Below are 22422 nucleotides of genomic sequence, written 5' to 3'. Positions count from 1 at the left end.
TCATTACCCCCGTCATTCAGTTCAGCCTTCATATCTTACATCTTAGGCCATTATTTCATTCTTGCCCTGAAAGAATAGGATCCATATTGAAATGAATGTAATCAACAAAGTAGGCCAACAGTAATGATCAAAAAGAAACTCCTGGCAGCACAAGGGCTATAGTGTTTTTTCTACCCTTGGAAACCTGGTTAGTGTTTTAATTGAGAAGGACCTAGGTGATTAAAGCATCTTCAATGCAACCCTTGCTACTGGCCCAGCCATTTTCTTGTCAAGAGCCTTCACACTCTCAAGATGGCTGACAGCTGACACGGACAGAGTCCGCACTAACGCCTTGACTCATATCTCACTGTATGAACGACATCCATACTTACAGTAGTAGTGACTGTTGTCCAAGCATACTGTTGTTTCTCTCACAGCAGGGTGTCACTCAATATAGGCTACTGTACATTGATGATGGAAGAGCTGTAGCAGTCACAATACAGTCGAACAACTGTGATGTTCATGTTAAAAGAGTGTGTGCCCCTTTAAGAGCGCACAAGACTCATGGTCTAAGGGAGAGATAACCAGAGGGAGGAACAGAAAATACAATGTAAGAGTACAGGACAGAATGTAAATAAATGAGCCCAGGGTTCACATATTCCTCACACTGGATTCCCCTCTATGAACAGCTACACCACAGCACCCAAAACAACACACTCTGAACCAAAAATAGCATCCGTGATTGTCATTCTGAATTGATGCACCATCTAGGCCTATATGCTGGAATAGTGAGTGGTTTACTGTAAATGTTACTCCTGGCTATGTGCTTTTTCCAACTAGCTCTCACAGTCTTACATCAGACTTAGACGTTCATCCATGTTTCTCAAATTTCAAAGTTGTTCCAAACGTCAAATTTCAAGAGTATTTAAGATTAAGTTTAGGCATAAACTCCAAATGTTTAAGGTTAGGATTAAGTTTAGGCATTAACTCCCTAATATTAAGGTTAGGCATTAACTCCGAATGGTTATGGTAAGGATTAAGGTTTGGGATCGGCTTAAAACAAAAATATTTGTAAAAAAAATTACATTGTTGGATTTGAACTTGCAACCTTCGTAATCAGAGACAAATGCTTCTGCCCATCTGCCATCCCCAACACCCTAGCATATCTGAAACCTACTTGAAGGTAACAGCGCTCACTGCTGCCCCTAGTGGCCGATTTCCATGTCATCTCCCAATGTCCTCAGATATGGATGGGCGTCCAATACTGAATACTCCCCTTCTCCTTGTATCAACCGGGTTCTCTTCCTTTATCCATCTCCCCTCTCTGTATTTCATCTGTTTCTCCCCTCTCTATCCTTTCTCTTGCCAAGTCTTTTCCTTCATGTTCCTCTGCCTCTTTTCACACTCTATACTTGCCCTTGCTATCATTGATTGATTCCTAACACAGACCAGTGAGCTCAGAGGGCATTTGAACTCAAAGACAAAAGATAAATTCTGGTCATTGTACAGCCAAAGGAACCAAACATCCATCAAGCCTATGGAGACCAGAGAAACAGTCTACACAGGCACTTTGTTTTGAACTACTGTAATGAAAATAAAATAAAAAGTTGAACCTATACCCTTCCATAGTAAATGTAAATACTCAGTAACAGTCTTTACTTTGTAGAAAGGATTCTGTACAGTCATTTCTCACATCTATTTCACTGTGTTTTTGCACTTCTTAAATACAACACCATCAAACAATAAGCGCTGACTGTTGACCAGAGGCTCTGTAGCATCTGTTGAAAGTGCTGGTATTGAATAATTCAGCATCAAACATGAATTAGCCCGAGTGCTTTGCTTTCTCCGTCTCTGTCTCTGGCAGATGCTGTTCCCACACAACTGATGAGGCTTGGACTGGGGCTCTGTCTGAATTTGTTCAGCTGCGCTGGTCATTGTACTGTGAGAATGTGTGTGTGCGCGTGTGCATAGTAAGGACTCAAACACTGCAGTGACCACAGGCTCATTTCACTGATATATGACATAAGGAAGAATACTTTATACACAACAATGGTAATACCATTCCCACCTTGAAGCCATAATCAACCTTTCCCTAACTGTAAATCCTTCTTTATTTTATTGAACTTTTATTGATACAGGGTGGGTCACCATTGAGACCAGGGTCTCATTTGCAAAGGAGCCCTGTGAACATGAGCATACAATAAATAATATCAATACAGAAAATATAACAAGATTCATCAAAACAAACAACTCACATATCACCTCCCTTGAACTCTAAACTGTTCAATGGAGACCGGCGAGTCTGATTTCAAGGTGGCCTGAAGGCTATTCAATGAACTGGGGGCATAAAAACTAAAAGCATTTTTCCCCCAGGTCAGTGTAGACCCGCATGACCTCCAGAAGCAGCCAGTCCAGAGAGCTGGACTGAAAATGTCTGGATCTCCAGTTAATACGTGAGCTGAGATAGTGGGGGAGTCTCTGAAGAACTGCTTTATATACAAAAAGTAAATAAATGCTGGGCCCTTCTGGTAGTCAGAGACTTCCAGCCAACAGATCTATACAAAATGCAGTGATGTGTATGAAAATTGTCCCCAGTGATAAAAAACAGTGCTGAGTGATTCTAAACGTTTTAAAGCAGAGGCTGTCGCATGCATGAAGATTGTCACCATAATCAAGTACTGAGAGAAGTGTTGCTTGAACCATCTTCCTTCTACTTTCCAAAGTGAGGCAGAATTTATTTATATAAAAAATCTTAATTCTCAACTTTTTTTGTCAGTTTTTCAATGTGTGTTTTAAAAGAGAGCTTATCCTCAATCCAAATATCCAAGTACTTATAATTGGGAACTTGCTCAATTTGGGACCCCTTCAATGTGCAAATACGCAGGTCCTCAGGGTTAATATTACAAGACCTAGAGAACAACAAAAACTTGGTTTTATTAGCATTTAGCACTAGTTTAAGATCAGTAAGCGATTTTTGAACTGAGTCAAAACCATGCTGAAGGTCATGAATGGGCTCTATACTGAGGAGGCACATGAGTAAATAACTATCATCCACGTAGAGATGAATGTTACAGCTTTGAACAGATATTATTTATATAAATAGTGAAGAGAACAGGTCCCAAAATCGACCCCTACGGCACACCTTTTGTAATATTGAGGAAACTAGATATGATACCATCAGTAAGCACCCATTGTGCCCTGTCCGTTAGATAGCACTACAACCAATTGCAAGATGCCTGATCTTGGCCTATTTCAGACAATCTATGAACAAGTAAGAAGTGGTCAACCGTATGAAAAGCCTTCGACAGGTCAATAAATAAGGAAACACAGTGATTTTTATGGTCTAAACAATATAGACAAGCGTAGCCGCTGAAAAAGTGCTAAAACCAGATTGGTACTCATTAAAACAGAATGAGAAGTTTAAAAGTTCTAATCTGAGCGTTGGCCAGGGACTCTACACTACAGCACAGAAGAGCACAGTGTAGTTCTGTGGATCAGTGTTATCTGCTGGTCGACAAAACCCACCGCTTTTCTCTTTCTCCACCTATCACTGTACTCTCATGTGACACATATTCTAGAAATGTTACAATTTCCATGCCGGATCACATTACTCCGCTACAAAGACGCTGTCCATTCCATGCTCTATTGTATCCAAGAGAAAACATGATTTATTCCCTGAGGGGTTGTCGTCCACAAAAGGCAGCTTTTGTCCATACAGTGATGCAGAAGTTTGTGTCTGAGACAAACTCAAAACCAGGTAATGATATAGCATAAAAATGTCCAATCAATTGAGTCAGTCTGGTGAAGAGCAGGGCGTGATAGATGAAAAGCAGAATGGACCAGCGAATAAGGTGGTACAAATATATACAAAAAGCAACATCTATTAATAGGGATGGACTTTTAAAGCTGTCAAATGCTAGGAAGAACTAGGATCACAGAATCAAATTGAAAAGCAATCTCTTCACATGTAAAATAGAAACAAAGATTAACCAAATAAATGCTGAAACATTGGATGCCATTGTGTGAGACATCCTGAGTGTTGTGCAACACAAACACCTGGGAGTAGTAGATAAGGAGGTAGCTGGAGAGACAGAATGCATTTTTCTCTAAGCATGAATGTCTCTGATCCCCCCCCAGAGGGAGCTGACTGTGGAGGAGTGTCTGCTCTGTGATTATCATCGATCTGCCCTCAACACAGCCCATTTCCAGTCTCAGTCGGGACACAGGGTCAGGCCACGACTGGCTGACTCTGCCCACAAAGAGAGGCCTATATCTGGGGACCAAGGACGCCAAGAGTGGGTGGAAGAACCAGGGTTTTAAACGCACAAGGTCAAATGATCAAATATAGGTCTAGAGTCTGCCCTCAACACAGCCCATTTCCAGTCTCGGTCGGGACACAGGGTCAGGCCACGACTGGCTGACTCTGCCCACAAATGATCAAATATAGGTCTAGAGTCTAAATAATGTTCAAATGATACAAAAGATAGTGAATATATTTAGGGATTTTTGTCATCATCTTGCATGGCTCTAACAGACGGCTAGTGAAATATTATGGTGCGAGTGCAAATTCTTTTTCTTTTCTCCCTCCGCCTTGTGGTACAAGAGATCAATTGAGAAGCCGATTACAATGAGGGGAAAAAGTATTTGATCCCCTGCTGATTTTGTACGTTTGCCGACAGACAAAGAAATGATCAGTCTATAATTTGAATGGTAGGTTTATTTGAACAGTGAGAGACAGAATAACAACAACAAATTCCAGAAAAACGCATGTCAAAAATGTTATAAAATGATTTGCATTTTAATGAGGGAAACAAGTATTTGACCCCTCTGCAAAACATGACTTAGTACTTGGTGGCAAAACCCTTGTTGGCAATCACAGAGGTCAGATGTTTCTTGTAGTTGGCAACCAGGTTTGCACACATCTCAGGAGGGATTTTGTCCCACTCCTCTTTGCAGATCTTCTCCAAGTCATTAAGGTTTCGAGGCTGACGTTTGGCAACTCGAACCTTCAGCTCCCTCCACAGATTTTCTATGGGATTAAGGTCTGGAGACTGGCTTCTTCTTGAGCCACTCCTTTGTTGCCTTGGCTGTGTGTTTTGGGTCATTGTCATGCTGGAATACCCATCCACGACCCATTTTCATGCCCTGGCAGAGGGAAGGAGGTTTCTCACCCAAGATTTGACGGTACATGGCCCCGTCCATTGTCCCTTTGATGCGGTGAAGTTGTCCTGTCCCCTTAGCAGAAAAACACCCCCAAAGCATAATGTTTCCACCTCCATGTTTGACGGTGGGGATGGTGTTCTTGGGGTCATAGGCAGCATTCCTCCTCCTCCAAACACAGCGAGTTGAGTTGATGCCAAAGACCTCCATTTTGGTCTCATCTGACCACAACACTTTCACCCAGTTGTCCTCTGAATCATTCAGATGTTCATTGGTAAACTTCAGACGGGCATGTATATGTGCTTTCTTGAGCAGGGGGACCCTGCGGGCGCTGCAGGATTTCAGTCCTTCACGGCGTAGTGTGTTACCAATTGTTTTCTTGGTGACTATGGTCCCAGCTGCCTTGAGATCATTGACAAGATCCTCCCGTGTAGTTCTGGGCTGATTCCTCACCGTTCTCATGATCATTGCAACTCCACGAGGTGAGATCTTGCATGGAGCCCCAGGCCGAGGGAGATTGACAGTTCTTTTGTGTTTCTTCCATTTGCGAATAATCGCACCAACTGTTGTCACCTTCCCACCAAGCTGCTTGGCGATGGTCTTTTAGCCCATTCCAGCCTTGTGTAGGTCTATAATCTTTTCCCTGGCATCCTTGGAGAGCTCTTTGGTCTTGGCCATGGTGGAGAGTTTGGAATCTGATTGATTGATTGCTTCTGTGGACTGGTGTCTTTTATACAGGTAACAAGCTGAGATTAGGAGCACTCCCTTTAAGAGTGTGCTCCTAATCTCAGCTCGTTACCTGTATAAAAGACACCTGGGAGCCAGAAATCTTTCTGATTGAGAGGGGTCAAATACTTATTTCCCTCATTAAAATGCAAATCAATTTATAACATTTTTTACATGTTTTTTTCTGGATTATTTTGTTGTTATTCTGTTTCTCACTGTTCAAATAAACCTACCATTAAAATTATAGACTGATCATTTCTTTGTCAGTGGGCAAACATACAAAATCAGCAGGGGATCAAATACTTTTTTCCCTCACTGTATGCTATAACACATGAAATATGTAAAGGAAAACCTACAAGACAAACAGTCTTGCTTTAGTAGTGCTACTGATGGGATAGTGGCGGGTGGTTAGCTACAAATGAAGCTGAGGTAGACAGGGTGTGTGCGGGGAGGGAGGGTGTGTGCGGGAAGGGAGGGTGTGTGTGGGGAGGGTGGGTGTGTGTGGGGAGGGTATGTATGGGGAGGGAGGGTAGGATGTGTGTTGGGAGGAGGGTAGGGTGTGTGTGGGGAGGAAGGGTAGGGTGTGTGTGGAGAGGGAGGGAGGGTAGTGTTGTATGGGGAGGGAGGGTAGGGAGTGTGTGGGAAAGGAGGGTAGGGTGTGTGTGGGGAGGGAGGGTAGGGTTGTATGGGGAGGGAGGGAGGGTAGGTTGTGTGTGGAGAGGGAGGGAGGGTAGGGTGTGTGTGGGAAAGGAGGGTAGGGTGTGTGTGGAGAGGGACGGAGGGTATGTGTGGGGAGGGAGGGAGGGTATGTGTGGGGAGGGAGGGTAGGGTAGTTGTGGAGAGGGAGGGAGGGTAGGGTATGTGTGGAGAGGAAGGGAGGGTAGGGTGTGTGTGGAGAGGGAGGGTAGGGTATGTGTGGAGAGGGAGGGAGGGAGGGTAGGGTGTGTGGAGAGGGAGGGTAGAGTGTGTGTGGGGAGGGAGGGTAGAGTGTGTGGAGAGGGAGGGAGGGTATGTGTGGGGAGGGAGGGAGGGTATGTGTGGGGAGGGAGGGTAGGGTGTGTGTGTGGAGGGAGGGAGGGTGTGTGTGTGGAGAGGGAGGGAGGGTAGGGTGTGTGGAGAGGGAGGGAGGGTAGGGTGTGTGGAGAGGGAGGGAGGGAGGGTAGGGTGTGTGGAGAGGGAGGGTAGAGTGTGTGTGGGGAGGGAGGGTAGAGTGTGTGGAGAGGGAGGGAGGGTATGTGTGGGGAGGGAGGGAGGGTATGTGTGGGGAGGGAGGGTAGGGTGTGTGTGTGGAGAGGGAGGGAGGGTAGGGTGTGTGGAGAGGGAGGGAGGGTAGGGTGTGTGGAGAGGGAGGGAGGGTATGTGTGGGGAGGGAGGGAGGGTAGGGTATGTGTGGAGAGGGAGGGAGGGTAGGGTGTGTGTGGAGAGGGAGGTTAGGGGGTGTGTGGGGAGGGAGGGAGGGTATGTGTGGGGAGGGAGGGTAGGGTGTGTGGAGAGGGAGGGAGGGTATGTGTGGGGAGGGAGGGTAGGGTATGTGTGGAGAGGGAGGGAGGGTAGGGTGTGTGTGGAGAGGGAGGGTAGGGTGTGTGTGGAGAGGGAGGGTAGGGTGTGTGTGGGGAGGGAGGGAGGGTAGGGTGTGTGGAGAGGGAGGGAGGGAGGGTAGGGTGTGTGGAGAGGGAGGGAGGGTAGGGTGTGTGTGGGGAGGGAGGGTAGGGTGTGTGGAGAGGGAGGGAGGGTATGTGTGGGGAGGGAGGGAGGGTATGTGTGGGGAGGGAGGGTAGGGTGTGTGTGTGGAGGGAGGGTAGGGTATGTGTGGAGAGGGAGGGAGGGTGTGTGTGGAGAGGGAGGGAGGGTGTGTGTGGGGAGGGAGGGAGGGTAGGGTGTGTGTGGAGAGGGAGGGAGGGTAGGGTGTGTGTGGAGAGGGAGGGAGGGTAGGGTGTGTGTGGGGAGGGTGTGTGTGTGGAGAGGGAGGGAGGGTGGTGTATGTGTGGAGAGGGAGGGTGTGTGTGTGGAGAGGGAGGGAGGGAGGGAGGGTAGGGTGTGTGGGGAGGGAGGGAGGGTATGTGTGGGGAGGGAGGGAGGGTAGGGTGTGTGGAGAGGGAGGGTAGGGTGTGTGTGGAGAGGGAGGGAGGGTAGGGTGTGTGGAGAGGGAGGGTAGGGTGTGTGTGGAGAGGGAGGGAGGGTAGGGTGTGTGGAGAGGGAGGGAGGGAGGGAGGGAGGGTATGTGTGGGGAGGGAGGGTAGGGTGTGTGGAGAGGGAGGGTAGAGTGTGTGTGGAGAGGGAGGGAGGGTATATGTGGGGAGGGAGGGTGTGTGTGTGGGGAGGGAGGGTGTGTGTGTGGGGAGGGAGGGAGGGTAGGGTGTGGAGAGGGAGGGAGGGTATGTGTGGGGAGGGAGGGTGTGTGTGTGGGGAGGGAGGGTGTGTGTGTGGGGAGGGAGGGTGTGTGTGTGGGGAGGGAGGGAGGGAGGGTAGGGTGTGGAGAGGGAGGGAGGGTATGTGTGGGGAGGGTGTATGGGGAAGGGGTGGATAGAGTTGCCTCTACCAATGCAGGCACATAGAATGTGTCCCATGGGTCAGAATACTGGTGTGAGGGACAGTATAACTACAACAGGAGGGGTTATTAGAGAGGTGAGGGTATGGGACTATCATGTTCTGTACACACACACACACACACACACACACACACACACACACAATAGAGCGTGGGGGTTTGGCTGGAGAGTGAGGGGGATGGGGGGAGCATGGTCGAGGGTGTTTGTGTGTTTGGGGCTGGGCCAGCATGTTTAGCAGCCTGATGGAGGAGGCCTTGATTCACCGTGGGGGATTAATGCTTGTGATGATGGTGGGGCAGGGGGAAGAAAGGGAAGCTTACAACACAAGCATCGGTGCACATGCCCTGCTTCTATCGTTGGTGGGTGCTGATGAATGGCCCCAAGATCTGGGATTTTACTTTCTGTATGGGGGTGTGTATGTGTGTGTGTGTGTGTGTGTGTGTGTGTGTGTGTGTATGTGTGTGTGTGTGTGTGTGCGTGTGTGTGTGTGTGTGTGTGCTCGTGTGTATGAGCGAGTGCATATGGAGGACAGTCCTTGTAAGAGAGAACAGGAGAGGGGGTTTCAGGGCGAGTGGAGAAAGGGGGGTTGGGGGACCCGTGCCGGGGAGCGCAGGCAGACAGGCTGTGGGGGAGGAGGTGGGTTTAGCTGGTAGATACTGTTGATGGGGGTTCATCACTGAATTAATGTGTGTGTGTGAGCTCAACTCTTCAAATGCAGAACATCCTTATGGTACTTCAGCAGCCTCCTCCTAATGCCTGCCTCCAGCTCTTTACTCCCCATTTCTAGTCATTTCCTCTACCACATTTTCTACTCTCCTCAGTTCATTACCGCACCCGTACTTCTCTTTGCTTCACCTCTTCCTCGTTTCGCGTCTTTTCACCTTTCCATTCTTCTCCTGTCCTGCCATCTCATCTCCTCAGCCATCCTTCCTTTCTCCTCTCTTTTCTTGCCCCCATCATGTCCGATCCTGGGCACATCATTAAAGGATTATGCCAAGACTTCATGTTTGTATTTTCACTCTTCAGAGAAAATGTCAGGAAGCTGTTGTCTTAATAAATTACTTGAAAAAAAGACAAGATGGAGAGTCTTGCAGTTGAAGCTCTCTCATGTAGACAGAAATCTGATACACCTCACGGCAAACTTACATCAGAGATCCAGAGTTTATGCGCACACAGCATCATCATCTCCTGCTCAATACAGCCTCTACGAGTCAGAGGCTGCCTCTACGAGTCAGAGGAAGCCTCTACGAGACAGAGGCCGCCTCTACGAGACAGAGGCCGCCTCTACGAGACAGAGGAAGCCTCTACGAGACAGAGCCAGCCTCTACGAGTCAGAGGCAGCCTCTACGAGACAGATGCAGCCTCTACGAGACAGATGCAGCCTCTACGAGACAGAGGCCTCCTCTACGAGACAGAGGCCTCCTCTACGAGACAGAGGCCTCCTCTACGAGTCAGAGGCAGCCTCTACGAGACAGAGGAAGCCTCTACGAGACAGAGTGATGACAGCAGCAACAGAATAACAACGTATCACGGAGCAGAGAGAAGAGAGGAGAGAAAAGAAGAAGACGCCAATCACCTTCAAATGACCTTTAGGCCTAGCAACATCGCGCTCTCCCTCTCTCTCACTGTCCATCTCCGAGACGACACCCAGAACATGGCGGATTTTGATAACAACATGAAAGCCACACAATAGACCATTTTTTACGGTAACATATTCTGTGTTCTATTCCACTACACCAGAACCAATTCTAGTCACTTCCAATCTCTAGTGTACCATAGAGAATACATGGGTTATGGCATACCATCCCTGTAGGACAAACACACCAGTCTGGTGTAGATCCAGTTACATCTTTACTGGTAAATCACCCCAGCACTCAGCTCTCCAGGACCCCTCAGACGACTGGGCCGCTCGATCGATAATTAAAATGATCCCTATTACAGCGTCTCACAGGCCCCTTGGAGACTGAATATATTGCAGTGAGATAGAGAGCCATATACAGAATAGGGTGATGTATTGTAGATTGAAGGATTGAGGAACAGCATTTCAAGGACCATGGGTAACAGTCTACTGTTCGCTGTAAAGAAATGGCTAAAGGGCTTAGGAGGTGCCAGCATATTGAATGCAACTGAACAAAAGCAATCAATGATGAGATCAAATAAAGGGTTTCCTTCGTTTTAACCAGAATTGTTGAAGCACACTATTGTTGAAGCACAGTAGGCTATTTCTGAAAAGCAGTGCTGGACAGAGGTTTGTGTGCCTGTGGGGCAGTTTCAGTTTAGCAGTTTAGCATTTAGTTTGATGAGTGACCTGCCCATTTGACTGATGAGGAATTTCTCTTGGTCACAATTGCCCCTCTGGGACTGGTCCTCGATCAGCCACAACACACACAGCAATTCTCATTTAGCGGGTTATTAAGGATGGACCATTCTCTCTCCCTACACATATTATAGACTCTTGTGGGAGGGGGAGGGGGACAAAGAGAAACGAATGCTCGTTCTGCCTTTGTTTCGCTTGCCCCAAAACAGAGAGAAATGTGTGCGAGTAAAGGCATCAGCATGCTTCAGTTTGTACTGAATAGTACTTTGTCCATTTTGAGATGCCGTAGACAGAAAATAGTCAGAATTAATCTAAAATAACTCAAGAAATCTGTCATTAATTTTTATGTTTTGGCCGAAGAGATCTTAGCTGTGCAATTTTACATATAACTAAGATATTTGGTACAGTATTTCTCAATTAACAAATGTGCATGAAAATGAGTCGTCTCTCGTTGAATGACAACAAACACATTATTGAAGAATCTCGACTTGTCTCCACCCCCCCAGGTGTCACCCATCTTCCCAATTATCCCCTGTGTATTTTTACCTGTGTTCTCTGTCTGTTTGTTGCCAATTCGTCTTGTTCGTTCAAGCTTATCAGCATTTTTCCTGTCAGCGCCTATCGTTTCACAGCCTCTCTTTGCTAGTCCTCCCGGTTTTGACCTTTGCCTGTCCTGACCCTGTACCCGCCAGCCTGACCTCTCTGCCTGACCCTGAGTCCGCCTGCTGTCCTGTACCTTTGCCTTACCCTGGGTTTTCGACCCCTGCCTGCCTTGACTTGTCTTTGCCTGCCCCGTTTGCTACAATAAACAGTGTTACTTTGACAGTCTGCATCTGGGTCTTACCTTGATTCCTGATAGAGAGACAGAGAGGATTGGGGACACATTTTGTGAGCTACACGTGCTTAGTCTGGTAAGAGGAGGATGAGTGCCTCCAGTCGTCCCTCAAGGCTGCTTCCTCCTCTCATTCTCCTCTCTAACACCTACAGCAGTCTCTTCTTACTACTGTTGCTGTAGCCAAGCTCTTAGGGAATCCGCAAGCTTTTTGCTATGTCTCAGAGATAATAACAATTTAAGTAAGGGTGGTATGATAACCTGTATGATAAGGTAACAGTGACCCCTCTCCTAGTGCCAGCTCTGGGCTTGAATACCCTGACCTCTCCCCTGATCCCCCTCACTGTGTGTGTCAGTAGGAGGTGTTCTTTCCACTGGCAGGCTACGATACCTCCATGCACAGCAGCTCCTTCTGGGGTGAGGAAGGTTAGTGGTCCCCTCTGCCAAAAGCAATCCTCCAGACACCTCCACTCCATTAGGCCCGTACAGCACTGAGTGAAGGCTGATAAGAGAGGCAGGCGGGCGCCTCAGTCAGCAATTTTCCTCTATCTCTCCTCCTCTCTCACTACTTCTTTCTCTTTCTCCTTCTCTTTTTCTCTCTCCCCCACTCTTTCCTTCTCTTTCTCTCTCCCATCGGGTATTGTTGGAGGCCCACCAGACAGTAGTAAACGATGCAGGCCAAGCTCAGCCAAGCCCATCAGGTACTTAAGCAATAAGGAACAAGAGGGTGTGGTATAGCCAATATACCACGGCTAAGGGCGGTTATTTTGTACGGCGCAACGCAGAGTGCCTGGATACAGCTATTAGCCATGGTATATTGGCCATATACCACACACTCCCGAGGTGCCTTATTGTGATTATAAACTGGTAACCAACGTAATCAGAGCAGTAAAAATACATATTCTGTCATACCCGTGGTATAATGTCTGATATACCATGGCTGTCAGCCAATCAGCATTCAGGACTCGAACCAACCAGTTTATAATGTAGAATAGAACAGGATCTGAGATAGACTGGCTAATACTGTAGTGTAGAAAAGCAAAGGTTTGAGGGTCCTGTGTGTTTGTTATGAGGGTCCTCTGTGTCTCAGTTGGTAGAGCATGGAGCTTACAATGCCAGGGTTGTGGGTTTGATTCTCACAGGGGACCAGTACAAAAAATGAAAAATGTATGCACTCACTACTGTATAAGAGTGTCTGCTAAATGACTAAAATGCAAATGTAAAATTAGATGTGCATTAAACACATTTCCATTTCTGCCTATCAACAAAAGGAGCATGTGAGGTGTCTGTGCATTTCTTTGTGAGAGAGAGAGAAAGAGAGAGAGAGAGAGAGAGGGAGGGAGGAAGAAGCATGAGGACAGGAGGAAGGACACAGCTCGGAGGAGAAAGGGGAAACTGATTATCTGAATGGAGCGTGCTATACTTGCAGGCAATCAATAAATGGAGAAGAGCTCCCTCAGCCCGACATGAAATATGAGTCTCTATAATAATAATAATAATAATAATTATAACAATATCCCTCATGGACATCAGGAACACACACACAAACGCAAAGATACACAATCAAAATAAATTAAATCAACCACCTTTAAGGTTTTTGTTCAAAAATAATATTTTCATAGATGTAAAAAATACATTGTCTATGTTGGGGTCAAATAACCATCTATTGTGCATAAATAGAAGCGACTGCCCATTAACGCAAAGACAATAAATGTCAGTCCTATTGAACAGATCTTATGGGTGAAATAATTGCATCCAGTAAACATCAAGCAGTGGACGCTTTACTTCCAGCAAGACATTCTCTAGCTATTTATGACTTCAACCTATTTGTCCAGCAAAACCAGAACCATGTGCATATAGCAGATACAAGAGCAAGCATTAACCCACGTGTATTCTCCTCCATCATATGGAAAGCTTTTCCATCAATAAATAACAGAAATATGCATTATATATGGACGTCTGTGTATCCAGCTGCACACAGATACTCTCGACTGGACCACAACACAACCACATGCCCGGAACAGTACAGAACTCTTTGGATCACTAATGAACCAGGATTAGTTTGGATCAGTACCATACCCCTGTCCATTTGATAAGCTGTAAGATCAAGGTTTTTGAATCCGCAAACTGAGAGATGCTGATTTTGGAGTATAACAGTGGCGGTGATGCTGTAGTATTTGGGGGAGCCCCGTGCTTAGCTGTAGATTAGACAATAGTGTTAGACAGCATAAGGGCCAGATGCCAAGTACGACCTTACCACTACGCACCACGAACAAGGCCCCAGGCTGATGCTTAACTAACAGGTGAAATTCAACAAGGTTACGCGCACGCGAGCGCACACACACACACTACATTGAATGCATGGCAGCTTAGCGACATGAGAGAATTGTGTGTGTGTGTGCTGCCCATATGAACACAATGGGGATGTGGCTGAGCAGGGAGTCTCGCTCCAGTGAAAGTACCTTTCTCTTTTGTTCCCGGGACGCTAGTTTCTTAATTCTCCTTTTCTTTTCTTTCTCATCCTCGATAGCATTGACATCCACGTCCCGGTTCTTCTTCAATGCGGAGGCTGCGTGAGCCATGGCGGAATACAAAAAAAACGGTAGAAATCCCAGGGAAGTGGAAGCCAACGATCTCAGAGAAAAAGATAAGGAAAGGGAAAAAGAGTTCCGTCCTGCTGACAAGGAGAGTGTCGGAGGATAAGGCTAGGCAGGAGAAAAGATGAGAAAACGTTTCCTCCTGTTTCTGTGTCAACCTCTGTCAGTGTAGAATCCAGGAGCGAGAGAGCCACGAGCATCACCAGGCACAGAGGTGGAGAGGAGAGAAACGGTTACTACGGTAACCACGCTCTGTTTCTAGCCGTCCTCTTCACGTTCCCCTCCTGGTCCATGGCAGTACCTGGGCTGGTGCTCCGCGTGGATCTCTCTGTGTGTGTGTGTGTGTGTGTGTGTGTGTGTGTATGAGAGAAAGAGTGTGAGTGAGTGTCTGTGTGTATGAATGGAGTGTGAGGGAGCCAGCTGGGGTAGGCAGAGGGGGGGGGGGGGGTAGAGGGAGTGTGAGGGATCTACGGCTATGAGTCTGTGTGTGTGTGTGTGTGTGTGTGTGTGTGTGTGTGTGTGTGTGTGTGTGTGTGTACTTCTCCCCGACCCACCAGCTGGAAGTGCCCAAGTGAGAGATGGGATGGGGGAGAAAGTGTAGACGGACTGAAGGGGGAGGTTGGATGGTGCTGATGGTAATTTTCTGTATCTCTCCCACACTCACACACACAGGTGGGAAGGGAAGAGGCAAAATACCTATCCATTCTTTTTTTTCAATAAAATCTGTTATTGTACAACAGGGGCTGATCCTATAACTTTGGAATACTAATTGCTGACTGTGTCTATTAACGAATGACAACTTCCATTTGGTCATACATTATGAAAAAAGTAGAAAAGGTCCTACTGAGTACTGACATACTAATGCTAATGCTGAGAGGAAACTGACATACTAATGCTGATGCTGAGAGGAACTGAGATACTAATGCTAATGCTGAGAGGAAACTGACATACTAATGCTGATGCTGAGAGGAACTGAGATACTAATGCTAATGCTGAGAGGAAACTGACATACTAATGCTGATGCTGAAAGGAAACTGACATACTAATGCTAAGAGGAAACTGACATACTAATGCTAATGCTGAGAGGAAACTGACATACTAATGTTAATGCTGAGAGGAAACTGACATACTAATGCTAATGCTGAGAGGAAACTGACATACTAATGCTAATGCTGAGAGGAAACTGACATACTAATGCTGATGCTGAGAGGAAACTGACATACTAATGCTAATGCTGAGAGGAAACTGACATACTAATGCTAATGCTGAGAGGAAACTGACATACTAATGCTGATGCTGAGAGGAAACTGACATACTAATGCTGATGCTGAGAGGAAACTGACATACTAATGCTGATGCTGAGAGGAACTGAGATACTAATGCTAATGCTGAGAGGAAACTGACATACTAATGCTGATGCTGAAAGGAAACTGACATACTAATGCTAAGAGGAAACTGACATACTAATGCTAATGCTGAGAGGAAACTGACATACTAATGTTAATGCTGAGAGGAAACTGACATACTAATGCTAATGCTGAGAGGAAACTGACATACTAATGCTAATGCTGAGAGGAAACTGACATACTAATGCTGATGCTGAGAGGAAACTGACATACTAATGCTAATGCTGAGAGGAAACTGACATACTAATGCTAATGCTGAGAGGAAACTGACATACTAATGCTGATGCTGAGAGGAAACTGACATACTAATGCTAATGCTGAGAGGAAACTGACATACTAATGCTGATGCTGAGAGGAAACTGACATACTAATGCTAATGCTGAGAGGAACTGACATACTAATGCTGATGCTGAGAGGAAACTGACATACTAATGTTAATGCTGAGAGGAAACTGACATACTAATGCTGATTCTGAGAGGAAACTGCCATACTAATGCTAATGCTGAGAGGAAACTGACATACTAATGCTGATGCTGAGAGGAAACTGACTTAATAATGCTAATGCTGAGAGGAAACTGACATAATAATGCTAATGCTGAGAGGAAACTGACATACTAATGCTGAGAGGAAACTGACATACTAATGCTGAGAGGAAACTGACATAATAATGCTAATGCTGAGAGGAAACTGACATACTAATGCTGATGCTGAGAGGAAACTGACATACTAACGCTGATAGAAAACTGACATACTAATGCTGATGCTGAGAGGAAACTGACATACTAATGCTGAGAGGAAACTGACTTACTAATGCTGAGAGGAAACTGACATACTAATGCTAATGCTGAGAGGAAACTGACATACTAATGCTGAGAGGAAACTGACATACTAACACCCTGACTACACGCTCACGTCGCATGCGCGAGCGTTGCAAATTACATTTAGAAATCTATATTATTCAATTATTGCACCCACACTGCTCGCGAGCGTCTGCGCTCAAATAGAAATCAGTTCTATTTGTGACACAGATCGCTGTGCAAGTCCTGCCTCTCCCATCTCCCTATTGGTTTATAGAAGCAGATACCCACGTGTCATCTCCTCATTGGTTATACCCACGTGGGTGATTGAAAGACGAACTGTTGTCGGTCGTCGTGGTAACACTATGAAAGTTTAGATGCTAATCACCATATTAGTTCAAAAAAGAAAAAGCCTGGAAGGAGGAGCGATGACTCGAAATGATTCGGTTGGCCGTTTTATGTGTGGATTAATTGTCGGAGTAGAGGACCTTGTGCATTTCAGGTAAAATAATAACTCAATGTTTATATCCCAGGACAAATTAGCTAGCAACAGCAAGCTAGCTAAATAGGACAAATTAGCTAGCAAGTGCAAGCTGAGAGGAAACTGACGTACTAATGCTGAGAGGAAACTGACATACGAATGCGTAGAGAAAACGGACATACTAATGCTAATACTGAAAGAAAACTGACATAATAATGCTAATGCTGAGAGAAAACTGACGTACTAATGCTAATGCTGAGAGGAAACTGACATACTAATGCTAATGCTGAGAGGAAACTGAGTTACTAATAATGAGAGGAAATGGACATAATGCAAATTCTGAGGGGAAACTGATCATAATAATGCTAATTCTGAGAGGAAACTGACATACTAATGCTAATGCTGAGAGGAAACTGACATACTAATGCTGAGAGGAAATGGACATAATGCTAATGCTAAAAGGAAACGGACATAATGCTAATGCTAAAAGGAAACAGACCTAATAATGCTAATGCTGAGAGGAAATGGACATACTAACGCTGAGAGGAAACGGACAGACTAATGCTAATGCTGAAAGGAAACAGACATACGAATGCTAATGCTGAAAGGAAACTGACATAATAATGCTAATGCTGAGAGGAAACTGACAACATATGCTAATGCTGTGAGGAAACGGACATACTAATGCTAATGCTGAAAGGAAACGGACATACTAATGCTAATGCTGAGAAGAAACTGACATACTAATGCTAATGCTGAGAAGAAACTGACACTAATGCTGATGCTGAGAGGAAACTGACGTACTAACGCTGAGAGGAAACTGACATACTAATGCTAATGCTGATAGGAAACTGACATACTAATGCTGAGAGGAAATTGACATAATAATGTTAATGCTGAGAGGAAACAGACATACTAATGTTAATGCTGAGAGGAAACTGACATACTAATAATGAGAGGAAATTGACATAATAATGCTGATGATGCAAGTGTAACAGTGTAGGTTCCGTCCCTCTCTTCGCCCCAACCCGGGCTCGAACCAGGGACTCTTGCACACATCAACAACTGACACCCACCGTAGCATCGTTACCCATCGCGCCACAAGAGCCACGGCCCTTGCAACGCAAGGGGAAACCCTACTTCAAGTCTCAGAGCGAGTGACGTCACTGATTGAAACGCTATTAGCGCGCACCACCGCTAACTAACTAGCCATTTCACATCGGTTACACTCACCCCCCCTTTGACCTCCTCCTTTTCCGCAGCAACAAACGATCCGGGTCAACAGCATCAATGTAACAGTGTAGGTTCCGTCCCTCTCTTCGCCCCAACCCGGGCTCGAACCAGGGACCCTTGCACGCATCAACAACTGACACCCACCGAAGCATCGTTACCCATCGCGCCACAAGAGCCACGGCCCTTGCAACGCAAGGGGAAACCCTTCTTCAAGTCTCAGAGCGAGTGACGTCACTGATTGAAACGCTATTAGCACGCACCACCGCTAACTAACTAGCCATTTCACATCGGTTACACAAGGAAACTGACATACTAATGCTAATGCTGAGAGGAAACTGACATACTAATGCTAATGCAGAAAGGAAACTGACATACTAATGCTAATGCTGAGAGGAAACTGATATACTAATGCTGAGAGGAAACGGACATACTAATGCTAATGCTGAGAGGAAACAGACATACTAATGCTAATGCTGAGAGGAAACTGACATACTAATTCTGAAAGGAAACGGACATAATAATGCTAATGCTGAGAGGAAACTGACATACTAATGCTGAAAGAAAACTGACATACTAATACTGTGAGGAAACTGACATACAAATGCTAATGCAGAAAGGAAACTGACAGAATAATACTAATGCTGAGAGGAAACCCTACTTCAAGTCTCAGAGCGAGTGACGTCACTGATTGAAACGCTATTAGCGCGCACCACCGCTAACTAACTAGCCATTTCACATCGGTTACACAAGGAAACTGACATACTAATGCTAATGCTGAGAGGAAACTGACATACTAATGCTAATGCTGAGAGGAAACTGACATACTAATGCTAATGCAGAAAGGAAACTGACATACTAATGCTAATGCTGAGAGGAAACTGATATACTAATGCTGAGAGGAAACAGACATACTAATGCTGAAAGAAAAAACTGACATACTAATACTGCGAGGAAACTGACATACAAATGCTAATGCTGAAAGGAAACTGACAGAATAATGCTAATGCTGAAAGGAAACTGACATACTAATTCTGAAAGGAAACGGACATAATAATGCTAATGCTGAGAGGAAACTGACATACTAATGCTGAAAGAAAAAAACTGACATACTAATACTGCGAGGAAACTGACATACAAATGCTAATGCTGAAAGGAAACTGACAGAATAATGCTAATGCTGAAAGGAAACTGACAGAATAATGTTAATGCTGAGAGGAAACTGACAAAATATGCTAATGCTGTGAGGAAACTGATATACTAATGCTGAGAGGAAACGGACATACTAATGCTAAGAGGAAACTGATATACTAATGCTAATGCTGAGAGGAAACTGACATGCTAATGCTAAGAGGAAACTGACATACTAATGCTAATGCTGAGAGGAAACTGACATGCTAATGCTAAGAGGAAACTGACATACTAATGCTAATGCTGAGAGGAAACTAACATACTAATGCTAATGCTGAGAGGAAACTGACATACTAATGCTAAGAGGAAACTGATATACTAATGCTAATGCTGAGAGGAAACTGACATACTAATGCTGAAAGAAAACTGACATACTAATGCTGAGAGGAAACTGACATACTAATGCTGAGAGGAAACTGACATACTAATGCTGAAAGGAAACTGACATACTAATGCTAAGGCTGAGAGGAAATGGACATACTAATGCTAATGCTGAGAGGAAACTGACATGCTAATGCTAAGAGGAAACTGACATACTAATGCTAATGCTGAGAGGAAACTAACATACTAATGCTAATACTGAGAGGAAACTGATATACTAATGCTAATGCTGAGAGGAAACTGACATCCTAATGCTAATGCTGAGAGGAAACTGACATCCTAATGCTAATGCTGATAGGAAACTGACATCCTAATGCTAATAGGAAACTGACATCCTAATGCTAATAGGATACTGAAATACGAATGCTAATGCGGAGAGGAAACAAATTAATGAAAGCAGTTAACTACATCAGTTAATCAAATGTGCTTATAAAATAGCTGAGATTCTCTGTCCCTATACTGTGGTCATTATTTCATCTGAGGCCAGTGACATTTTGATGGAGGGGTCAAATGGTATCAGGGGGCCATTTGTTTCACCAAATCGAATGGCTCTTTGTTTAAAAAGACCGAGAGGAAGAGGGAGGGAGAGAAAAAGAATAAAAGAGGAGGATATCTAGAGTAGTGTAAGAAACAACAATAGACTGGGTTAGATTTTCCAGGGATCAAAAAGAGGGAGTGAGTGAGTGAGAGAGAGAGAGTACAGTCACATCATATTTACAATGTCATTCACGTCCGTTGCTCACGTCAAACATGGCAACGTGGAAAAGGAACGGCCATCTTTGTTTTCTCTGTCTGTGCTTCAGCACCTGAGTAGCTTGCGCCGGCGCATGCCTGGCTGTTTCTGCCTCTGCTTTGTGTGTGTGACCATATGTGTATTCGAGAGGATGAGTAGAAGAGAGAGAAAAGGATCACCCCTCTTTCTTGTCAAGGAAAGAGCTGCCACACACAAGGGACACAGAACAGGTTTATTCTCCAGACACCAGCCATGTAACGATATGAGCGTGAAATCTATTTTTCTTTCATCCATTTTAAATGTTTTTCTTTTTAAACAGCGACACAGACACCAGTTTCAGGGGCGGGCCCCTCACTCCCCATCATGCATCAGGGGGTGTCAAATGATCATGTTGTTGCTAGGTGAGGACCAATGGTGTTGCTCGGGGAGGCTGGTGGTTGAGGAGCACAGAAAGGTAACAACACCAGTTGGGGGTTGCATGTAGGAAATCACAAGACAACCAACCGCCATTCCTAAAAATCCTGTCTCAAAATAAAATGTTTCTCAATTGAGAAGGAAAGATAATCCATACAATGAAAACCTTGAGCTGGAATGATATATGAAACATAAATAACATTTGTACGGATATTTTGTAATATATCCTTTCAGTATGTCATAATACAGTGTAAAGAGCAATATTGCGAAATGCTTGCTAAATGCAATGCTTGCTAAATGCTTGCTAAAAGTCAATAACTGAACTTAATGTTGTATTAGCCTACATTTCACAACCATCGACAATGACAGCATCCATAACCATTACACAGACCCATATTCAGTGGTCAAAGTCACACATAAGGGCTCCAATAATCCCAATTAGTTTATAGTTGGCATCAGACTAAATGTGTCCAGACTAAAACAACCTTGGACAGAGCTGGGTTGATTCCAGGAATGGACTTTTAAAAGGCCCATTTCACCTTCGTTCCAGGCAGCAAGCCATATCAATACAGCTACTGAACTGAAGAGTTTTAATAGGACAGTAAACGACTAAACAAAAATACAGGAAATACTTGCTGCTTCGTGGATAATCAATGATGCTATGTTTTGCCTGGTTAACGAGAAGTTATGAACAGCTAAATATCTCTATGACAGAAAACATACATTTGATGTACAGAAAACCTTAAAAGAATAATTTGAAGAAAATCTCTTGATTTGAACATAAGGAAAGCCACTGTTATAAATGAGTCTGCATATTTTTACAGCCCTCCTTGGCAACATTAGTATGGATCTCAAATTAAAGTGTCCAGCTGAAGTACTAGTTGCACCACCTTTGATGAGCTAGACACAATTTGTGCCAGCCTGTCATCTAGTATGGGTTAAGCCAATATGTTAGACCATCTAGTCTTACCGGAAAATGCACCTCAGTGAGTGACAGCAGTGTTTAGGCCGTAGCTTGCTTTCCCCCTTTTTTTGCTTAATAATGAATGTGTGTGATTACTCCCCTGGATGTAACAGAAGCCTTCCCTGTTCCCTGTTTTCAGTCGCATTGACCTTTTGACCTCCACAGCCACAACATTTTGTCCTGGTTGACACCAAGCCCACAGGCTAAGATAAAGCCAACAACACTGTGCATCTGTTAGAGACTGAAGTAGGTCGAACTGAGGTTAAGAGACATTCTCTAAATAGAAAGTGGTGCTGACACTGTTCAAAGGCAGAAAGTTTGTTTCTGACACTGAATACGTTCACAAGGTCTAATTGAAGGAAGAAAGGGTCATTGTTCTCTGGTCTAATGCCAGAACTCTTAAAGCACAGACCTACAGGTTGATAACTGGCACATTTACACATGTTCCATTAGTCCTTTACTATGACAGGTTTCCTTTGTCTCCCGAGGGAAATTATCTGTCAGGATTGTGGTAACTCTATTTATTGCACAACCTGTGCAGAACCGACAGAAAATGTGCGGCGAGACAGCATTTACACCACTTTCAAAGCAGCGGCACCAAACTTGTTTACCAGACATATTCAATAGTTCAAATCATAGAAAAACTGAGAAAAATGGAAGAGAAA

At 44.9% G+C, this 22422-nt stretch overlaps 1 protein-coding gene across 9 annotated transcripts in view; it reads right to left on the bottom strand.

The window, feature by feature from the left end:
• Positions 1–14466, bottom strand: part of ank3a (ankyrin 3a) — a 114353-nt gene extending 99887 nt beyond the window's left edge. For 4 of the 9 annotated variants that reach the window (XM_029752555.1, XM_029752556.1, XM_029752563.1 and 1 more), the window contains exon 1: positions 14026–14465. In XM_029752555.1, coding sequence (XP_029608415.1) covers positions 14026–14145 — 120 coding nt within the window. In that variant the 5' untranslated portion in view covers positions 14146–14465. Of the gene's footprint in view, positions 1–14025 lie in introns of all 9 variants that reach the window. The other 5 variants (XM_029752554.1, XM_029752558.1, XM_029752559.1 and 2 more) reach the window with 3 other exon arrangements.
• Positions 14467–22422: the final 7956 nt, after the last annotated feature.

Source organism: Salmo trutta, chromosome 5 (genome assembly GCF_901001165.1).
Source record: "Salmo trutta chromosome 5, fSalTru1.1, whole genome shotgun sequence".
NCBI classification, from domain to species: domain Eukaryota; kingdom Metazoa; phylum Chordata; class Actinopteri; order Salmoniformes; family Salmonidae; genus Salmo; species Salmo trutta.
Note: the sequence above shows the minus strand (reverse complement) of the source record. Positions and strands in the feature narration are given on the sequence as shown.